At 39.1% G+C, this 23,889-nt stretch overlaps 1 protein-coding gene and 1 long non-coding RNA gene across 2 annotated transcripts in view; both read right to left on the reverse strand.

The window, feature by feature from the left end:
• CADPS2 (calcium dependent secretion activator 2) overlaps positions 1 to 23,889 on the reverse strand; it is a 575,914-nt gene that overhangs the window by 94,243 nt on the left and 457,782 nt on the right. Inside the window, 2 exon segments of the mRNA XM_028525503.2 lie at positions 12,697 to 12,705; positions 14,244 to 14,347. Coding sequence (XP_028381304.1) covers positions 12,697 to 12,705; positions 14,244 to 14,347 — 113 coding nt within the window.
• On the reverse strand, positions 21,292 to 22,255 carry LOC118497164. Its single transcript, XR_004899703.1, has 2 exons — positions 21,804 to 22,255; positions 21,292 to 21,590 (listed from the first exon to the last, which is right to left on the reverse strand). It is a non-coding gene; the product is annotated as an uncharacterized LOC118497164 (long non-coding RNA).

A 23,889-nucleotide genomic window follows, 5' to 3' on the forward strand; every position in this document is an offset into this window, starting at 1 on the left:
TAATCATTTTAAAAAGGTTTCATTATACCATAGCCAGAGAACTTTCTAAGGCTTTCCCTATCTGCGACTATGGTGCTCAGTCCTCCCCAGGAAGCTAAGGCCGCATTGGGGTGAGGCCCTGACTTTGTCCAGGCAGTGCTCGCCTAGCACCCACCCACACCATGCACTCCAGCTGGGAGCTTGCCCACATCCACTCAGCCCTTATCCTGCATGAGGATAAGGTGACAGTGTTGGAGGACAGGATCAAGGTCCTCAGTAAAGCAGCTGGTATAAATGTTGAACTTTTATGGCCTGGACTGTTTGCAAAGACCCTGGCCAATGTCAACATCAGGAGCCCCATCTGCAACATAGGGGCTGGTGGGCCTGCCCCAGCAGCTGGTGCTCCTGCCCCCTCTGCCGCTGTTACCCCAGCCAAGGGGAAGGAAGTGGAGGCGCAGAAAGAAGACCCTGAGGACTCTCCTGATGGCATGGCTTTGACCTTATGAACTAAGCCTCTTTTTTAACACGTTCCATAAAAAGTTGATCTTGCCCACCTCCCCCCTGCCAAAAAAAAAAGAAAACCCTTGTAAGAACATTTGAGATTTACAGTTGCAAAATGTCACTTAATTTCTTCAAATGTGAATTAGATTTAAACCACAAAACAAAAAACAAATGTGGATTATAAAATATTGGCACTTTGAATATTCTTAGAAAATATGTCACAAGAATAATGTGCAATATATTGATAAAAATTTTCACTGTGTAACTAAAGGAAGAGAGCAATACAAACAACAGACTTGAGAGTTAGGAACCATTCAATGCCTGGCCCTATATTTATAACTTAAACTGTTGGAAATGAGATGCTCTATTTAAATTGAGCTGTTACTCTTTGAAAATATTATCTGACTACTTTTTATTCAAATATCTACTAGAATGGGTGTCTGACACACAATATAAAAGTAAAAACTAAAACAGCACACACAATTTCATTACAGATAGCTATCCTGTCCTTCAGGGCTGCAGTGTTACCTCAAAACAGGCAACAGTCTTTGCTCTGGGCAGAGCCACAGAGAAACTAGTAAATGCAGTTCTGCAGAGAGAGACATTTATGAAGTCTCACTTCCAGCCACAACCAATACCTCTGCAGAAGGTTCAAATTAGATCAGCATTGTCTCAAGACTGAGAAAGATTTCCAGACCTCTTTTAAAAGTTAACTTCAAAGACAGTGCTATGGTGGGAAATGAAATCAAATGGAACATAACTTTCTTTAAAAAAGTAGTGTCAAGGTGGCAAGATTTTTTCATCAACTCAAAATTCCCATTATGCTTTGCAGAAGTATCTAGTTATGCCTCAAACTGTATTCCCGGTAATGTGATTCCTGAAAAAAAGTAAACCAATCTGTGATATGCTTACTGTTCAAATGATGACTAGAGAAAGCTTTAGGCAACCACTGTCTTTCAAAATAAAACTCAAGAGCTGCAGGTGGTTGAGAACACAGGGTCAAGTCTACCCCTATCTTCTCTTCTTTTTTGCCACCACCCTGGGTGGCACTCATCCCACCCTGGGTTGGCAGTAAGAAGAGGGGTTGTCTAATTTTATTTTCTAGAGTCCACCTTCATGAGACATGCCTGAGGCTCCACAACACCAGTCTCCAACAGGGAGGAGAAAACCCCTCTCAGAAATGCATCCATCTGTAGAACACCAATCAAATGCCGTGATCATCTGGGTGATAGTTTTCTTGGCTTTAATGCTAAGCCACTAATTTGTGTACATGACATGGCAGAGGCAGAAGGCAACGTTTAATTTGATTGAGAGGGAAACACAAAACAAAGCTTGATTGCAATCCTTTAGCCATTCCATTTATACCAAATTTACAACCGTAAGTATTGTATAATGAAAACAGTATATGAGGCAGGGTAGGCTGACAGTACTTTGAAAGCCGTGTTTACCAAATGTGGTTGAAAATGGTGGCAGGTAAGAATGAACCCTGAAACAGAGCAGAGTACTGAGCTTTTGAACTTAGTGATGTGACTTGAGTAATCATGGGCAAATCAATCCTCTGGGTGGGCTTCTACTTCCTTATCTACAAATCGGCCATAACAATACTTGCCTTGGAGTTGTGAAAATTCAATGACTATGAAAAATCTCTTGCTGTATAAAAGTAAAACAAACACACAAACGAAAAATCACCACAAAATTAAACATTATCAGTAATTACAGAACTGAGTTGAGAGCAGCAGGAAGATGGTGGAGAGATGAATGGAAGTCACACTAACCTCCTCACAGGACCAATCTGAAATTACAACTAAATTGAGGAGAAATCACCCAGAACAAACAACTGAACAATAGCAAGAGAGAAGCCTTATAACTTTAGACACGCAGAAGAAGCAGCTTCAGCAAAGACTGACTGGTAAGGAGTATGGTGGAGACTCAACAGGGCTGGCTGGGTGCCCACATGCAGCAGTTCCAGAGGGATAATTAAGCAGCTGGCTGGATTCCCCTGGGAAGATTGGGGTCTAAACCCTAAACTAGGATCCCCAGCCTAGAGCACCAGAGCCCAAAAAGTACACAAATAATTAAAAGTGGCGAAAAGTGGCAGGGTTGCTCTTTGCCAGAGATGGACAGCTGGAGATTCAAAGAGCCATTTAAAGGGCCAACACAAAAATTTTCATTTTGAGCCACTTACCCAGGACTCCAGCAAAGATGGGGACCAAGTGGGCTTAAAACACCTGAGGAAAGACTGGGGATGGAAGCTTTGGGTAGAGAGCTGAGAAAGTGGACACCGGGATCCAGGTACTGAGTCATCTCCCATACAGAAACAGCCATCATGCTTAGGCAGACCACTCCCCTCCGAGCAGCAGCAGCCTGAGGGGAAAGAACAACCTGGACCCCAGGAAGGATTTTGCCCCGCCCTATGGTGCTTAAACCTGACTGCTGAGTGCAAAGTGACTAGATTAACAACTGAAGGAGACAGCTGCAGAGAGTAGATCCTTGGAAATCAACTGGCTGCCTAAGGTCCAGCGGAATCAGTATCTGACATCACCAGAGGTAGATCCAGAAAGAAAAAAAAACAGTGGTAAACACTAGAGGCTATTGAGATGAAGTCCACTGTGATCTTCTCTATGATTTGTGATATTTTCTTTCCTGCATAGCTTTTTAACACTCAGTTCTTGTCCTTCAAGTCTGTACCTATTAAGTTACTAGAGTATTTATAGTGTATTTCAATTCACATATTTTGCTCCTCCCTTTTCTTACCCCAATTTACCTTCTTCTTTCTCTCAATATTTTCATTTAAATTCTGTTTTCTCTATTGCTACAACTTGTTCCTATTCCGCACTCCTACTATTTCTCCCCCATCCAGACATAAAAAAGCAATTATCTTATCAATGGTCATCTCACATCCTTTTCCTCCTACTCTTAAAATACCCACATTCTCTTTCCACCTTTAGAAATCTTTGCTAGCTGGTTGTGGGTAGGGAAGATGTTGTTGTACTGTTCTCAATTTTATCTCTAGATCTTCATTAATTTTGTATTTCAAATATCAAATTTTACTGGTTCCCTCTCCTACTCTTTTTTCATCTCAAATTTTTAATTTTGTCCTGTCTTAGCCTCTTTTTTTATTATATTTCTCTTTCCTCCTGCCCTTTTAGTTTTCTTCTGCTTGTTTTCTTCTTTTTCCTTTTATTTCAAATTTTAATTTTTCTCTGTCTAAGCCTGGTTTTTGTTCCTCGCTCTTAGTGTTCCCTTTCTATCATTTAAAAATCACTTCCCATTCCTCTAGAAATCTCTTGAACTTTTCTTTATTTCTTTTTCCCCTCTTATTTCCATACTATTTATATTATTTTTTGCTCATTTGTTATTGATAGTGCTGTGGTGGATCTTTCTCTCCAATTTGACTCCTATATTTTTTATTATTTATTTACTTTTTTCCTTTTTTTTCTTTCTCTCACTTTATTTTACTTTAATTTCTGTTTAAACCTAATACTATATGCTTCCTTTCTCATACTCCATTCCACATTCTTCATCCCCTTTTTTATTTATGATGTAAATTTTACTTTCTCTTTTCATATTACTCTGACTCCCAACTGTTATTAGTGCTCCCCCCCTACCCTCTAAAAATCATTTTTCTTTCAGTAGATCATCTCATATTCACTCCTGTTTATTATAACAGTCTTAATCTCTTTACACCCATACTAATACTCCTTCACTTGCTGTTGATAGTGGGATTGACATGGTGGCAGGGGAGTTACTTTTGTGGGTATGGGTTTGTTTCCTGGGCTTTGTGGTTTTGTTCTGGCAGCACCTGCACAACAGCATACAAGACATGGTGGATGGAGTGACCCATCAAAGACCCAACAACAATCAAAACCCAAATACATACACAGAGACAACAGAAATGGCATAAAGGACATTCCAAGAGCATCAAGTTCAGGAGATCAAGGGGACTGCACTACTGAATCCTACCATAGAAGTTCACACCACAAACTCAGGAAGTCAAAACAGATCAATTTAAGAAGCAGAAGCAAACAAGAAGAATTTCCTCTAAAATGGGGGGTCAAAGAAAGAACCCCCAATTGGGAGGAAAGGTGGAATTCTCAGAAAGAGTGCTAAATGAAGTAGAGGCAAGTCAACTATCAGATATTGAGTTTAAAACAATAGTTATAAGGAAGCTCAATGAGTTCAGTGAGAATAACCAAAAACTATAGGGAAACCACAAGGAACTTACTGCAAACTATATCAGCATGAAAAATGACATAGAAACAATCAATAAGGGCCAGGAGAAAATAAAGAATACATTTCTGAATTGAAGAACACAACAGAAGGAATAAAAAGCATGATAGATGAAGCAGAAGATTGAATCAGTGAACTGGAGGACAAGGTAGAAAAAAACTCCCAGAAAGAACAAGAAAAGGAAAAAAGACTTAAAAAGAACAGAGAGGTGTTAAGAGAACTATAGGACAACATGATATGTAATAATATCTGTATAATAAAGATACCAGAAGGAGAAGAAGAGCAAGGGACAGAAAGCCTGTTTGAAAAAGTAATGACGGAAAACTTCCCTAATTTGATGACAGAAAAGGTCACACAAATCTAGGAAGCAGAGAGGGTCCCAATCAAGAGGAACCCAAAGACTCCCGCTCCAAGACAAATCATAATTAAAATGACAAAATTCCAAAACAAAGAGAGAATCTTAAAGGCTGGAAGGGAGAAAGAGGAAGAAACATATGAGGGAGCCCTGATAAGGCTACCAGCTGACTTCTCAACAGAAACACTACAAGCCAGAAGGGAAAGGCAAGAAATGTTCAAGTAATGAAAAGCAAAGGCCTGCAACCAAGACTACTCAACCCAGCAAGGCTCTCAATTGAAAAGGAAGGCCAAATAAGAAGCCTCCTGGACAAAAGAAGGCTAAAAGAATACACCACCAAACCAGCATGGCAAGGTGTGCTAAAGGGACTGCTTTACGAGGAGGAAGAAAAAGAGTGAGAGAGAGAGGAGCACAGGTACACAGGTGGGAGAATGGCAATGAATAGTACCTATCAATAATAACCCTAAGCATAAATGGATTAAATGCTCCAATCAAAAGACATGGGGTAACTGAATGGATAATAAAACATGACCCACACATATGCTGCCTATAAGAGACCCACCTCAGAACAAAAGACTTCCACAGACTAAAAGTGAAGGGTTGGAAAGGAATATTCAAGCAAACGGGGAAAAAAAAGCTAGGGTAGCAATACTTATATCAGACAAAATAGACTTCAAAACAAAGACCAAAAAGGAGACACAGAAGGGCACTTCATAACACTCAAGGGAAGAATACATCAAGAAGACATTAATATTGTAAACATATATGCACCCAACATAGGAGCACACAAATATATAAGGAAAACCCTAGAGGACTTCAAGAAAGATATAGACAGCAACACACTTATAGTAGGGGTTTTTAACATCCTACTGTCAACAATGGATAGATCCTCCAAACAAAATAACAAGGATATTGTGGAACTGAATGATGCATTAGATTATATGGACTTAACTGATATATATATATAAAACCTTTCATCCCAAGGAAGCAAAATGCACATTCTTTTCAAATGCACATGGAATATTTTCAAAGATAATATTTTCAAAGATAGACCACATGAAGAGACACAAAACAAGCCTCAAGAAAATCAAGAAAATTGAAATCCTATCAAGCATTTTGTCAGGCCACAAGGGCCTGAAGCTAGAAACCAACCTCAAGCAAAAAACTCAAAAATACTCAAACTCATGGAGACTGAGTAGCATACTATTAAACAATGAATTGGTTAACAATGAGATCAAGGAAGAAATCAAAACATTTCTGGAAACAAATGAAAATGAACATAGGACAGCCCAAAACCTATGGAACACAGTAAAGATAGTCTTGAGAGAGATGTTCGTAGAAATACAGGCCTACCTACAAAAGATAGAAACATTTCAAATAAACAACCTAACCCTACAACTACAAGAAATGGAAGAACAACAACATAAATTCCAGAGCGAGTAGAAGGATGGAAATAATCAAGATCATAGCAGAATTAAATGTCATAGAGAATAAAAGAACAATTCAAAGTATCAATAAATCCAGGAGCTTGTTCTTTGAAAAGATAAACAAAACTAACAAGCCTTTAACCAGATTCATCAAGAATAAAATAAGGGAGAGGACCCAAATAAATAAAATCAGAAATGAATGAGGAGAGATTACAACTGATACCACAGAAATAGGGAGGATAGTAAGGAATCACTATACAACTATATGCCAAGAAATATGAGAACCAAGGTGAAATGAACAAATTTCTAAAGAACTATAATTTTCCAAAACTGAATGAAGAATCAGAAAGCCTGAACAGACTGATAATAGCTGATGAAATTGAAGCAGTAATAAAAAAGCTCCTGTCACACAAAAGCCCTGGACTGGACAGTTTCACAGGAGAATTTTATAAAACATTTAAGGAAGAGCTAACCCCTATCCTTCATAGACTATTCCAAAACATCCAAGAAGAGGGAAGATTCCCAAATGCTTTTTATGATGCCAACATCATCCTAATTCCAAAATCAGATAAAGACAGAAGAAAGAAAACTACAGGCCAATATTGCTGATGAACATAGATGCTAAAATTTTCAACAAAATATAGGCAAACCTCACCCAGCAACACATTAAAAAGACCATACACCATGATCCAGTGGGATTCATCACAGGGATGCAAGGATGGTACAATATTTGCATATCAACAAATATAATACATCACATAAATGAAAGGAAAGAAAAAGTTACATGATCATATCAATAGATGTGGAAAAAGCATTTAATAAGGTACAGCACCCATTTATGACAAAAACACAGCTCAGTGGGAATAGAGGGAGCATTCCTCAACATAATGAAGGCCATATATGAGAAACATACAGCCAACATCATACTCAATGGGCAAAAGCTAAAAGTTTTCCTGCTAAGATCAGGAACAAGACAAGAATGTTTGCTTTTACCACTTCCATTCAACATAGTATTGGAAATCCTACCCATAGTTATCAGACAAGAAAAAGAAATAAAAGGCATCCAAATTGGAAAGGAAGAAGTAAAAGTGTCATTTTTGGCAGACAACATGATAGTGTACATAAAAAATCCTACAGACTCCACCAAAAACTTCTTGATCTAATAAATGAATTTGGCAAAGCAGCAGGATACAAAGTCAATATTAAAAATCAAAGCTATTTTTGTACACCAACCATGAAACATCAGAAACAGAAGTCAGGAAAAAATCCCATTTGCTATAGTAATAAGAAAAATAAGTACTTAGGAGTAAACCTAACCAAGGAGGTAAAAGAGCTGTACTCAAAAAACTATACAACTCTGAAGAAAGAAATTAAGGAAGACACAAATTAATGAAAGCATACACCATGTCCATGGATTAGAAAAACTAACATCATCAAAATGTCCATACTACCCAAAGCAATGTATACATTCACTACAATCCCTATTAAAATACCAATGGTGTATTTCACAGATATACAACAAACATTTCAACAATTTATATGGAACCGTAAATGACCCTAAAAAGCCTCACCAATTTTGAGAAGAACAAAGTAGAAGATATTAGCATACCTGACATTAAACTATATTACAAGGTCATGGTAATCAAAACAGTCTGGTACTGGCATAAAAACAGACACATAGAACAACGGAACAGAACAGAGATCCCAGAAATAAACCCAAGTCTCTATGGTCAATTAATATTTGACAGAGGGGACAGAAGCATAACATGGAGTAAAAATAGCCTCCTCAACAAATGGTGTTGTGAGATCTGGGTAGCTACATGAAAAAATGAAACTTGACCTCCAATTTATACCATATACAAAAAAAAACTGAAGATAGATAAAAGACTTAAAAATAAGTCACAACACCATAAAAGTCCTAGATGAGAACATAGGCAGGAAAAGGTAGTCCTCAGATATTCCATGTAGCAATATTTTCACTGACATGTCCCCTAGAGCAAGAGACATAAGGGCAAGAATAAACAAATGGGACTTCATCAAAATAAAAAGCTTCTGTGTGGCTAAAGAAAACATCAGCAAAATGAAAAGGGAACCAACTATATGGGAAAACACATTTGCCAATGATACCTTGGACAAGGGTTTGATCTCCAAAATATATAAAGAACTCACATGACTCCATTCCAGGAAGACAAACAATCCAATTAAAAAACGGGCAAAGGACCTGAACAGACACTTCTCCAGGGAGGACACATTGAGGGCACAGAGATATATGAAAGTATGCTTAGTATCACTAGACATCAGAGAGATGCAAATTAAAACCACAATGAGATACCACTTCACACCAGTCACAATGGCCATCATAAACAAATCAACAAACAACAAGTGCTGGTGAGGTCGTGGAGAAAAGGGAACCCTAGTACGTTGTTGGTGGGAATGCTGACTGGTGAAGTCACTGTGCAAAAGAGTATGGAATTTTCTTGAAAAATTAAAAATGGAACTGCATTTTGACCTTGCAATTCCACTGATGAGATTATACCCTAAGAATCCTGAAGCACCAATTCAAAAGATCCTATGCATTCCAATGGTCATAGCAGCACATGTTGGAAGTAACCTAGGTGCCCATCAATAAGTCAATGAATCAAAAACTTTGGTACATTTACATAATGGAATAGCATGCAGCATAAGAAAGGGGCTCCTACCCTTTGCAACAGCATTAATAGAACTGGAGAGCATTATGCTAAAGTGAAGTAGGCCAAGTGGTGAAATACAAATACCAGATGATCTCACCTATAAGTAGAAACTATTCAACAAAACAAGCAAGCAAGCAAAGTATAACCAGAGACATTTAAATAAAGAAGTGATAGTACCCAGAGGGGAGTGAGAAAGGGGATAATGGGGGAAGAAGGGAAAGGATCATCAAAGAACAGGTATAAAGGACCCATGGACAAAGCCAAGGGGGAAAGGATCGGGTAGGTAGGGATGGTTTGGCAGGGGGAAGTGGTAGCAGGAAAATGGAGATAACTATACTTGAACAACAATAAAAAATAAGAAAAGAAAGAAAGAAAAAAAGAACCAAGTTGAAATTCATATAGATGTTACAATGTGAGTTTAGATATTTTAAAAATAATAATCAACATGAATTAGTTTTTATGGATCATGTACTGTTCTAAAGGCTTTTCATATGTTATCTTAATTCTCCACATAACCCTTTCAGATAGATGGTATAATTTTCTTATTTTATGTTATCAAACTCAAATTAAATAATTTGCTTAAGTCATCTAGTTTACAGGTTACAGGTCAACTGGCATGTGGAGAGCAAGCTTTTACACAGATAGTGTCTTCTTGATTAACTATATATAGGGCGGGACAAAGGTCGGTTTACAATTGTTCATATGGAAAAAGAACACAATATTAAGTAATAATACAAGAATAAACTGTTTTTCTCATACAACTGTATGTATAGATATATGTTTTCCTTCCTTCCTTCCTTCCTTCCTTCCTTCCTTCCTTCCTTCCTTCCTTCCTTTCCTTCTACATACCTTACCTACCTACCTACCTACATTTTGCATATCACGCCATTGGTAATGCCCTCTGATTTTTTTCATATCAGAGTATCTATGATATGATGGTGTAATTTCTTTTTGCCTCTTTTCATGTCTTTGAGTCTGAAGTTTTTGATTATGTTTACTTTCAAAATATAATTAAATTGATAATTTATGGAAAAAAGGAGGATGCTTACATAAATAAAAACAGTGAATCTGATTTTGAAATGCATGATGTGCTTACTTTTTCCCCAAGAAAAACATCAATTGCAATCTTGCAGGTGACCTTGAAAGCTCTAGAGACACTTTAGGGTCTAGGGAAGACCCCTGCTCCCAACACACACACGTGCATGCAGCAACAGGATGCCGAGGGGCCAGCGCCTAGAAACACTTATGCCACTTTGAGGAGCCAGTGGAATGGGCTAGAAACTTCAAGGGTAGCAACAGAACTATTGTCAAACTCATCAAACAATTTTACAACTCTTTTTGATTTACCAAAATCTCTCCCTAATTAGGTTCATATCTGAATATAAATATTGAAATAACTAAGTGAGATGATAATGTGAAAATACTTCAAAAACATATGTCAGGGTAACTACTCCTGTTACTATAGATTCACAAGCTAGTAAATGATTAACAAACATTTCTGCTTGTGCAATTTCGTTTGACAGTCATTGTTGCAAATGGAATCTCACCTCTGTGACTTAGGCATCTGAGAGCCACTTGCTGGTCACCTTCTTCTAAAGTGAGACACATTTGTTGACCAGAGGCTACTCTAACCCCAAGCCTAAACCCAACCTTAAGAAATGATGGTTTATCTCACTGGCTATCTAGATATAAATATTACGTAATTACAATTTATTCAACTGTTGAGATTACTGTAACTTAGTAGTAGGTAATGAACAGATATCTTGTTCATGAACAATCATTAAGATGTTCCTTAGGTGTGCATGATAATGAAGAGGAGTAAGGACACAAAGAAGCGAAAACAAATGGCAAAATATCTCTTTGGGTTAGAATTCATCCAGAACCCCCATCTGGTTTGGATATGGAGTTCATGGGGGTGAGCAATATGCAGATGTGCGTGTCCACAGTGAACTCCTTTCTCTGTCCTCCTCTGTCACTGGAGCTGCCTGCGACACAGCCACCTGGTGTACAGCAGGAATCACGATCTGCAGGGAACTGTTCGCTCTCTCCCTGCAAATACCAAAGTACTACCAAACACCCTTCTTGCCTGCAATGTCATTGATGTGGTAGACAATCTTATACTTAAAACATTTTAGGGACCTTAATCAATGACTAAATCAGTTATTCTGCTGGAATAATAAGCAACAACTTGAGCTGTGCTGTATTGTTCGTGTTTGCTCCTTCGGCCCCAAAGCAGCCCATCTCCTTAGGCAGCGTCCTCAGACAGGAAGAGAGCAAGGAGAGGATAAGAATGGTTGTCCTTTTCCCAAGTGGGAAAGACCACCTCCAGCTCCCACCACAATCATCCCCTCCACATTTACATCCCTGCCATGATGCCCAGAGTCAACCCCGGACAGGACAGCCTTCTGGCCACTCTATTTAAACCAAGAAACAACAGTGTGGTTCACTGGAAGAGTGCTCAGGTCTGGAGTGTGGCCTGTGTCTTCGCCCACTCACTAACCAGCTGTGCCCCTCTGGCAAGCTGTGCAGCCTTTCTGGGCCTCAGTTTTCTTACCAGTAAAGTGGTGTATGTGGAGAGGGTGGGCTGGTGAGAACCCAGAGCTTTCCCACTGGCACATAGGACTTCACAGCATTGTGAAAGTAAGTGGCCTTTGGGTGGAGAGTTGTCAGATCAGTTGGCCTAAATTTCTGGTCAGTCTAGTCACCAAAATGTGCAGGCAGCCTTAAAGATTATCCAGAAATGAGCTTAAGCTATCTTTCTAAAAAGAAATTTGGAAGACAAGCCTGAGAAGAGAGGTCGAGAGGCCTTCAGAGAGAAGCGAGGACTGCCTCATAAGTAACTTACTGTCAAAGATCTGAAGGACAGGAAACCTGCTTTGCTGAGAAACTGCTGAAGGGTAGAAACAGTGTCTCAGAGGCTGAGACGTTGTTATAAAATAAATTGCCACTGTGAAAAGGAGGGGACTGAAAATAAAAGAAGCTGACACACGGAGCCACTTGAAGGTCTCTCTGAGCCAAAACATTAACCTCTACCAAGGGGGCCGGGCTAGGTTTCCCTTCATGGGGGAAGGAGCCTCTACTTGAGTAGCCAGAAAAATAAATATTCATGTAGAGTGCAGTCCGCCAATTCATATTGCCAATGACTTTGGAATCAGATCAGTTCACTCCCCAATATTGTTCATAGAAAAAGATTGATCTTCTGGTGGAAAAAAGAAAAAGGCCCCCCCCCAAAAAAAAATCCCACAACAACAAATAAATAAAACCCAAACATTAAAATCCTCTCAGGTGGCCTTTACTTAGATGGCCAGTAATAATTATGCATGCATTTATTAATAAGACATATTCAGAGACATACTACAATAAAGATTAACCTATTCAAAGAAATAGTCTTTAATTCCAAAGAGAGGAACTAAGTTGGCTTTAAAATGAACTATTATCAAAGTGAGGTCTAGCTTATCTTCACTAAAAGTTATTTATCCCATGCTATAAAAATAGTGGAAACAATTTCACGTACCTCTCTTCCCTGAGGGATTCCAAGAATTTGGAGGCATTGTAGAAGGGAGAAATGCCATGGTGTTACAAAATTACAAAGCATTTTAAAAAGAGATCATTATAGTAGTTCTATATTTCAGCATATAGCAGAGTAATATTTATGAGTTATGATTATCACTTTTCAATAAGATCTACTCAAATTTTGCAGACCAGAGAATAAATAACATTTACATTTTAATTGTGCTTGGATATATCACATTTTAACAAGTACTTAGTGGTTGTGTAGAGTACATAAAACTTATTAATACATTTAATATAAAACATTGTTATTATTTTTATCAGTACAGGAAAATTAAATGTGATTTTTCTGAAATGTAGGAGAATATTTGATCAACCTGTTTAGGTGAAATACACTGCAATTGGATCTCCAATTATAATTTTTTAAAATTCAAAAAGATCTAATACTCTGACAATAATGCTTTTTAACAAAAGACAAAGAAAACACATGCATATATTTTATCATAAATCCATTTTCATTGTATCATAGCAATAGTACTGGCCTAGAAAAGATCCTCCTGGGAATTAATTTCAAATTATTGAAGCAGCTGTTTCTTCAGTTTAAAATAAAATATCCATAACAAGTTCACACATGACAGATGCAAGGTAAAAACTAAATTCCACAGTGTGAGCTAAAAGCAGATGTTTTGAATGATCATATTTATCACCAGATACAATAAATCTTAGTTACCTACAGTAATGTTTCATGAGTACACTTTTCCAAGAATTTGCTTCAAATATACTTCATGTAGTTTCTTATATTTTGAAGAACTAGGCTTCATTAAATATAAATACTCTGTAAATTCTTATGTATCTGGTTTTCTTTAATTCTCACTTATTTCATATGCTCACTCAAGAATAAAAGAGCTATTAGGGCAATGAAATTTAACATATATATTTAATTCCACATATTTCTCCCACCCAATACTAAGTCAGGGAACACTTAAAAAAATAAACTCATGACTACTAGAAAGAGTGAGACCTTTAAGTCTTAGAATAAGCAGTTTGCCTGGTGAATGACCACTCCATGTTTTAGTGAATACTAATATATAATTAGAACATCTAAAATGTATGAACAATGCAGGTTTAGTGAAAATCTAAAGTAAAGTTTGATGGTAAGAGCAAAAGAGCAAAAGCTATGAATGTCTTCTATTTGATATCACTATCTTCATACTGACTGACATTTCTGGACTCAAGCGATCACAGCCTGGGGGAAGGGCACATGATCTGGCATCACTAGGGAAGGGGGTTCGGGTTCCAGCTTTGCATCTGACTAGTTGTGCATTGTTAGCAGATCCCATGGGCTCTCCCATGCTCCCCACAGCAGGGCTGTTGTCAGGGAAGATATTACATTATTACATATATCCTTTGTAAGATACAGGATTTGTATTTATAGGCCATGTTTTTGGTTTTCTGCAGGTAAATGGCCTGGTGTGTTTCCAAGTCCATGGGCAGGCCACTATGGCAAGGCATCATGTGTAGCACTATAAAGCAGTTAAAATGAACCATCACCTCTGCATGATGCTCTTCATTTTGCTGTAAGACTTCTATGCAGAGCTCTGCTAGATGAAGAACTTCTTCCAGCTTTCTAGCAGGAGTTGCCTGGCTCATGGTCTCTACATTAAAAACAAATCATAATAATATTACCATAAAGTAAAAAGCCAAACTTATTCCAAGATGTAATAATGAGACAAGGGTGTTAAAACAGAATGAGAAAGCATATTTTTGAGAAATAAGAGATGCAATAAATATAAACAAATACATCCTTTAAAAAGAAAAACAGTTCACCAGATTGCAGAAAACATTTCACCCACAAAGCAATCACAGGGAACTGCAAGTGCTTTGCCATATAATATATAAGAACTAACAGGTGCATCAGCACGTCAGATGCTCAACTTCTGCAACAAACAAGGTATAATTCTCCTCAAGGTCAGAAGCACAAAGAGAGCAGATACCACAGACTTTTCTTTCTCCCTCTATTGTATTATCAATACAATACCATTCTTACCAGACTGAGTCATTCCTGGCATTAGCAAAACCCATGCTTTTTTGTTGCTATTTAAATTCCCAGCCTGACATGTCTATAGTTCATGTTGATCTTAAATTCAAGAAGTACAAAGTCACCTAAAACAACTCTGACAGCCTGCAATTAACTGATTTCCTCCCCTCCTTCTCTGCCCACCATCATTCTTCCCCCACCCATTCTTCCAGTTGAGTAGGTGCAGGGGCATTCTTAAAGCTGGGGGTTCTTTCAGCACTAATGCAAACTGGTATATAAAGGCCAGACCACAGTAAGATTAAACACAGCTACCAGAAATTCAGTACCACTGAAGGCAAAGTAGTTGATTTAAGAGATACAACTAACTGGCAGAAATTCGAGGTGCCCTGTGTAATGGAACTGTTTCAAAATTGAATGTGGAGAATAGAGTTTCCAATAAGGTCATTGAAGATAAACACTGTCTTAGATTCATGGACCCTCTCTTTACTGCAGTAAGGAGGTTGTAAGGAGGGGAAATAAAATTTTCAGTAAAAGAGCTTTTTCTGTGGAACCCAAGGAATCATTTTTCTTTCTGCAATAGATCCTTTCCCTCAACTTCTCCCTATAATTTCAGCCTTAAATTTGGAGGAATCTTCCCTTTGCTCTTACTTTGCTCCCAAGGGACATAAAATGATGCCATCAAACACCGCTTATGGTCGGTGCTTGTTCATTAAATATGTACTATAAGCTTAGTCTAGGTCACAGTGTGATGCATATAGGGTTACCAGCCCCCAACCCTGGTACACATCCTACTAAATTCTCCTGCAGGGAGGAAAGCCATTGATAGGGATCAAAGAGTATTATGATTTTCCAGGAAAATGAGGCTGCAGAACACCATATCCTTGAGTGCACCCACAGTGTTCTTAGCTTTGGGGAGTAGGAGAAAGTATAAGATGTGTCCCTGATGCTGAACAACTCAAGACTCCAAAAGTCACTACTGAAAGGCACCTTAGCCATGAGCTATCCTATCTTCCATCCATTTCACGAACACGTCAACATCCTCAAATAGGGATGAAGTTAAGGAAACTCATGACTTTGCACCACAGTCTGCTCCACTCCAGGCAGCTCCATTTATCACAGTTTGGTGAGGAAGACAAAACCTTTAAGAAAAGTTTGAAAACAGCATAAAGCAAATGTAATGGTGATGCAGAAATGTGAGAGTGCTGGGAGCAGCTGAATTTAGGGGGATATTAGTGGGAAGGTAAGCAGGACCCGCAGTAGCACCTAAAGAAGTAACAGGTGATCAGGGTAAGAGGAGGAGTTTCTAGGAATGTTTGTATGACAGAGATGTGATGAAGAAGAAGGTGATGAGGATGATGGCTATCAATGTTACCATTTATTAGGAACCAACTAATGTGTCGGACACAGTACCTGGAACTTCCCATGTGTTATCACTGATTTTTTAAAATACTTTTGTTCATTTTTTTGATCCATAAAACTCAGGAAACAAGCTTGGACAGATAACAATGCAACACTTAGTAAGTGGGGAGGTAAGACCTGAACTTCTGTGGACTCTTATCACCTCTGCCTGGCAGGAGCAGACACATGCTAGGCAATGATGATGGGTGCTGAGCCTGAGGTCGGGCTGTGGCAGGCTTTAAGTAAGACAATAAGTAGACTGAATGACTATAGCCTATAGCTAACCTGGGGCAAATGTTTCTCAGCAGGGCTTCAGAATCGATTTCTTGGTGAGGTTGTGTGACACGGATCTTGAGGGGCAGGTCTAGTCCTGTGGAGAGTTGGGGGAAGGTGGCGGTGAAAACAGAAAAGAAGATGGAAGTGCAAGGACGCTTTGGAGAAAGAATAGGCAAGCCCTTGTAAGTGACTAGAAATTGCAACGGGAGACAAGAATGACCCTGAGGTTTGGAGCTACATGGCCCAGAGAATGATGATGCACGGTGGCTGAAACTTGGAAATGGGTCCTCAGTGCACCACCCCATATACAATTCAAGGACTAACTACCATATACGGTTAATAATTGCAAAACCTGTAGGCACAGGGAGTTAGGATATGTGGCTCTCCTGCCTGGAAAGCTTCTGGTCACTAACCAAGACCCAAGCTTACTGCTATCCTAAGTGTGGGGCCCTCTCAAAGTTCTGGGGCTGAATGCTGTGCTCCTCATTCCGAGTTCTCTTTCAAAGGTGCAGAAACTGGGTCTCATTTTCTTGTACCGTCAATACCTTAAAAAGGCTTTGGACAATGAAGAGCACTTCAGGAATATCTACCGAGAATACAGGAATATAATTCTGGGGAAAGGAATTTAAAAATAAAATCAATACCTAAATTATCTATTTCACTGAACTTTGTGTTGGACTACAGATAGCCCTTCTGTCGCCAGCTTGCCAAGGGCAGACTGCACGGCGAGTCCTCCGGTGAAACACAGCTGTGGTCTGAGAGCACTGCTCAAGTAACTAAAGCACCCAGTGTTCTCAAACTATTAAAAACTTTTTTGGAAAAGTGTTTTTCAAAATGATTTTTAATTCTTAGGAGCATTATACTTATTACACTTACCTTCCTGAGTTTCTCCATTGTTAGATTGAGGGTGTTGAATTAAGTTAAGGATTCTCAACCAAGGGGGTTAGGGATAGGTTTTAGGGTGTCCTTGAACCCCTTAGAGTTATATGCTAATTTTCATGAGAGACAGATTATAACTGTCCGATTCTCAAAGTCGTCCAAAAGCAAGCAAATGCTAAGATACACTGAACCATATAATCTGTAACATTCCTTCTAGCTAAGAGATTCTATGATTCCTATTAAGTCTAATATATTATTGGATTGTGTTATTTCAATATACTTATATATGTTTATAGCATGCATTTTTCATAAGAGGAAGACAACAAAATTTAATTGTGTTTATCACAGAAGAGGAACTTATTTCTCCTATATACTTAAGTACATTATTTACTGAATCCTACAACCATCCTATAAATTAGGGAATCCTGACCCTATATCCAGATTAGGAAAAAGAATCTTAGGTTAGAGAAGGTTTCCAAGGTCATACAGACACTTGCTGAGATGGGACTCAAATCTTACCTCTGATGTCATGCAAGCATCAACAATACAATGACTTGAATTCTTTTCCATTTCCAAATTTCTGAATTGGAATAACACTCTGAGATACACAATGAATATATACTTTTATATATTCACATATATGTTTATTTATATGTTTTATATATAAATAAAATGGTCTGTCTGGAAAAAGTCCAGCCAATGTTAGTTAGTAAAATGAAAAAGCTTTGCATGACATAGATGTAAGCTGGCAGCCAAGGAGAGTGGCCTGGAAAGTGCATGCATGAACTTGTACTAGTCAGTGGGGGTGGTAGATGCCAATGAGTGAGCATGTGTACTGTGTAGCCATCGCATTCAAAATGAGCAAGTAGAGCAATGAATCTGCATCAAATTATGTGTTAAGCTTGAACATTCCTCTGCATGGAAACCATTTGGATGATTCAGAAGGCTGCAGCTATGGGCAACTGATGATTGGCAGCTTCATTACAAGAATGAGCCCACACATGCAGAGTTTTTTTGTGAAACGTCAAATCCCCAGGTGACTCAGCCCCACTACAGCCCAGATTTCGTGCCCTGCAACTTCTGGCTTTTCCCAAAACTAAAATCACTTCTGACAGGGAACAGACTGCAGACTCGATGAGATTCAGGCAAATACAACAAGGTGGCTGATGGCAATTGGGAGAACTGTGTGAGGTCCCAAGATACCTACTTTGAAGGGAACTAAGGCATCATTGTTCTGTGTACAATGTTTCATGTATCTTGTATCTTCTTCAATAAATATCTATATTTCATATTACTTGGTTGGTTACCTTCTGGACAGACTATTATATATATTTATATTTCAGAATAGATATATATTTCAGAATACATATCTATTCTGAAATAGCTGAAAGTTTGAGGAGTTCTAAAGTCATCATATCCTTAGCCACAAGTATGCAATAATGGAAAAGAATTACAAAAACCTCAAAACTTAGTTCTGTTTACATGTAATTATGTCAAAACCAGCTTTTACATTTGATGCTATTCTAAGAAAAAAACTCTGAGAGTGCCCTGTACCCTACTAAAACTTAAAAACAGTCTAAAGCATTTTATTCTTTCTAGATGAAGTTTACCGAGAAGATTGAAACTTTGCACTTGAACATAATGGCCACTCTAATACTTTAAATAAACAGAGTTTTTATCAAGTACACCATATATGCCATCCTGGGGTACCACCTATTTGACTACAGCCAAGCAGTTTAATGCATTCTATGGTCAGAACTCTATTACATAACAAGATAGCTCCATTAAATTCTGAACACTGTGAATATTTGTGAATTCCTCCTTAAAATGTTCACTTCCACTCTATTTGTAAAGTTTCTACAGCATTACAGACGTCTCTAAATTCTTCTAGCTTCACAAGTTGCTGATTGTTGTAATACATTTTGAACAGCGAAATTTAATACAAATATGCCAAAAGTAGCAAGGTTTTGTGATGAATTGCAATGCATTGCTCTTGGCTACAATCTGTCTTCATTTTGGAACATTTTTACTTTTCTACGAAAATACTTTTTGGCCCTGCAAATCAATTCCTTTTACTCACACCTCTACATTTAGGAAGAGATATCTCTGAAGAAAAGACAGGGAGGTGGGAAGATGTTAAGAAGACACCTGTTTCACTTTATTTTTTAAAATATATTTTATTGACTATGCTATTACAGTTGTCCCATTTTTTTCTCCCCTCATTCCCTCTGTCCTGCACCGCACTCCCACCAGCAATCCCCCCACTCTTAGTTCTTGTCCATGGGTCATACATACAAGTTCTTTGGCTTCTCCATTTCCCACACTATTCTTAACTTTCCTGTGTCTGTTTTGTACCTACCATTTATGCTTCTTGTTCTCTGTACCTTTTCCCTCATTCTCCCCCCTCCCCATCCCCACTGATAACCCTCTATGTAATCTCCATTTCTATAATTCTGTTACTGTTCTAATTGTTTGCTTAGTTTGTTTTTGGTTTTAAGTTCAGTTGTTGATAGTTGTGAGTTTGTTGTCATTTTACTATTCATATTTTTTTATCTTGTTTTTCTTACATAAGTCTCTGTAGCATTTCATGTAATAAGGGCTTGGTGATGATGAACTCTTTTAACTTGACCTTATCTGAGGAGCTCTTTTTCTGCCCTTCCATTCTAAATGAAAGCTTTGCTGGATAGAGAAATCTTGGATGTAGGTCCTTCCCTTTCATGACTTTGAATACTTCTTTCTAGCCCCTTCTTGCCTAACAAGGTTTCTTTTGAGAAATCAGCTGATATTCTAATCAGAACTCCTTTGCAAATAACTCTATCCTTTTCTCTTGCTACTATTAAGATTCTTTCCTTATCTTTAATCTTGGATAATTTAATTGTGATGTGCCTTGGTGTGTTCCTCCTTGGGTCCAACTTCTTTGGGACTCTCTGAGCTTCCTGGACTTCCTAGAAGTCTATTTCCTTTGCCAGATTGGGGAAGTTCTCCTTCATTGTGTTTTCAAATAAGTTTTCAATTTCTTGCTCTTCCTCTTCTCCTTCTGGCATCCCTATGATTTGGATGTTGAACATTTAAAGTTGTCCCATAGGTTCCTAAGCCCCTCCTCATTTTTTGAATTCTTGTTTCTTCATTCTGTTCTGGTTGAATGTTTTTTCTTCCTTCTGCTCCAAACCATTGATCTGAGTCCTGGTTTCCTTCCTGTCATGGTTGGTTCCCTGTACATTTTTCTTTATTTCACTTTCCACAGCCTTCACTTTTTCCTCTATTTTGTGACCATACTCAACCATTTCTGTGAACACCCTGATACCAGTGTTTTGAACTCTGCATCTGGTAGGCTGGCTATCTCTTCATCACTTAGTTCTGTTTTTTGGGCTTTGATCTGTTCTTTCATTTGGGCCATGTATTTTTTTCTTTTTGTCTCAGCACACCTATTACATAGTAAGTGGCAGAGTCCTAGGTATATTCACCAGGGCAGGGTATCCATGTCTCTGCATTCTGGTGCTGTCTGTGGGGGTGGGGTCCCAGAGGGAACAATAGCTCTTGCTCAGCTCTCTGCTGGCTTTCAGTTACTTCCTCCGCTACCACTAAGAAATTGGGCCCTTCTGGTGTGGATTCCAAGGTGGGTATGTTTGTTTACATTCTAGGACCCAGTGGGTTTCTCCAGTGAACTATCCAGTGAGGCTGCAAGTTTCTCCTGCCACTGCAACCCCCAAAGGTTTTTACAGCCTGAAGTTTTGAGGCTTTATTTCCCTGTGTTGGAACTGCATGGTCTGTCTCACTCCCCAGTTGTTCCCTCAGGTTTCTCCGCATGCAAATGTGGGACCACCTGCTCCACCAACTGCCATCTCTCCTGCCCAGTCCTCTAGCTGCTGCCTTGCCATGAGTCCTCTCCACCCCAGTTGTCCATCTCTGTCCCTCCTACCAGTCTAAATGAATGTTTCTTTAACTCCTTGGTTGTCAGACTTCCATACAGTTTGATTTTCTGGCAGTTCTGGTTATTTTTTGATTTTAAATTTGTTGTTGTCCTTCTTTTGGTTGTGCGAGGAGGCAAAGTATATCAACCTAGGCCTTCATCTTAACCAGAAGTTGTGACTGTTTCACCTTAATTCTGCCTCAGAGAGGGTACATTCGTCCAGTACATTCTCCTTAGCTTCTTCCCTTAGTGCCATTTCCCATCAGAGTCCCTAGTGGTGGACACACTATGATACTCTTGGTGGAAGTTATGAGGGGAAATGGAGAGAAGACTAGTAAGATCACTTCAATTCCCTTTTCTCCATATAGTATATGGAGAAATTTATAATCTATTTGACCTTCACTTTTTTTTAAAACTTTTTAAAAAAGATTTTATTTATTTATTTTAAGAGAGGAAAGGGAAGGAGAAAGAGAGAGAGAAACATCAATGTGCGGTTGCTGGGGCCCATGGCCTGCAACCCAGGTATGTGGCCTGACTGGGAATTGAACCTGCGACACTTTGGTTCCCAGCCTGTGCTCAATCCACTGAGCTACACCAGCCAGGGCTTGACCTTCACTTTTAACACACTGATTGTGTCTGTGTTTGCAGCTAAACAAGAAACAGAATTCAAGATGGTGTGGGCTGAAGGACATGGAAATAATTCCATCACTATGCTGCCTTGTCTTCTTTCTTGCATCTAGGTCACAATTACCAGCTAGGCTGCATCAAAAAGTAATTCCTGCATATGCACTTAGGTCACTTGCTTGGTTCTTTGACATTACCATACTGTGTGACCCTGAATTTGATTCAACAAACATGCAAAGTACTATACTAACAACTGAGGGGGTACAATGATGAACAAGATAATATATATGTCTTCACAGAATCTATGTATATCTCTCTCTAACCAAATTGTAAGTTAGACAATTGCTACATATCATTCATTTTTGGTCAGTATGAGAAAATTCTGTAATAAATCTCTGATAGAAAGTGAATTGAATGTACTCTGCATCCAAGAACAATGTTATTAGAGCCCTGGCTGGCATAGCTCAGTGGACTGAGCGTGGGCTGCAAACCAAAGTGTTACAGGTTCGATTCCCAGTCAGGGTACATGCCTGGGTTGCAGGCCATGACCCCCAGCAACCGCACATTGATGTTTCTCTCTCTCTCTCTCCCCCTCCCTTCCCTTTCTAAAAATAAATAAATAAAATCTTTAAAAAAAAGTTCTTGATCTTTTTTTTTTAAAAGAAAAATGTTATTAGTTTGCAAGAAATAGAATAAAAAATACATGGCTAGGATAGCTTTAAATTGCTCATGTATAACAGATGGAGTACTTCAGAATGAAATTATTCTTTTAGTGAATATTTGAGTTCAGAAACTCTAGATCAGAGAAAGCCAGTAGCAGTGTGACATTGAAGTCTCCCACCTTTTCCCTCATCCAAGCTGAAGAAAAAGAGCTCACTCTGCTGTTGCTTCTCCCTCCTTCTAAAGAACATAAATCAGATGAGGAAAAAGCCCTGAAGTTCAGAAGGTGAGAACTTGGAAGATTTAAGAAGCAACTATAGGGATAACTGCAGGTCTGGAAAGGAAGAAAAAGGAAAAAGAAAGGAGGGGAGGAAATCAGTCAATGGGAATGGAGTTGAAGGAAGGACAAGTTTCGAAGCAGTAGGGAGACTCGAAACATGGCAGCGTTTACCTGTGACACCCTCTGGAGACCCCAGCAGTGAGGCTTTGCCTCTCGAGGTTTAAAAGAACAAGGAAGTTGGGCCAAGGATACATCTGATTTCTTCTCCCTGGTACCCCCAAACTCGCCCAGTGGCAAGGACTGTCAGCATTCTCTCTGTGGACTGCTGGTTGGCAAAACATACCCACCCTCAGGCCTGGCTGAGAAATGCTGAAATGGATCCCTCCATTTCCTGGGCCCTCTCCCTCGACCAAAGCAGTTAGCGACAGCTCCCTCCATCTTCCTCGATGTACAGAAACATAAGGAAACACCACCTCACACACACACTGCTATGGGCACTTAACCAGTCAGAGGAGGTCCCGGCTGAGCCTCCATGTGAGGCTCCTTCCCCATTCATAAACCCCTTTAGGACTGCCTAGCTGGCTCAGGGAATTTCTATTGGCTCTTCTTGCCTGTCCTGGTTTGAACATTAATTCTTGCCTGGTGTCAGTGTTCTCCCTCTTTGTATGATCCAGACTGATGACTCGGTTGGAGAGTCTAAATTTTTATTGAAATTTTCAGAGCTATCCTGCTGCTCCAGGCAGCAACCTGGCATAAGTACTACAGAGAACCACAGCCTAGCACGACAAGGCCCCTGGGATTCCTAATCCTGGCCAGACCTCAAAAAGTAGGCGCTGCAAAAGGGAAGGAGTGTTAGGAGAGCAAATACTTTCTTTCCCATTACACAAAACAACCCCTCCCCATCCAAACCTGTCTGTCACTGTCATTTTCTACAGAGCACGCGACTAGATTAGATGATTCTGGGGGAACGCTCTTGACTTAGTCCCCTAGAAGGAACTTGCTGGCTACTAAGACTACCTCAGAATCTAGGGAAGAGGTGGTGTCTAAAACTAAACCCCACTTCCCCAACTCTTTAGAGTCAACCTGACTTACACTTACTTAACCAGTGTCTGATTCCCCAAGACCTGGCACT

This window comes from Phyllostomus discolor, chromosome 10, assembly GCF_004126475.2.
Source record: "Phyllostomus discolor isolate MPI-MPIP mPhyDis1 chromosome 10, mPhyDis1.pri.v3, whole genome shotgun sequence".
NCBI classification, from domain to species: domain Eukaryota; kingdom Metazoa; phylum Chordata; class Mammalia; order Chiroptera; family Phyllostomidae; genus Phyllostomus; species Phyllostomus discolor.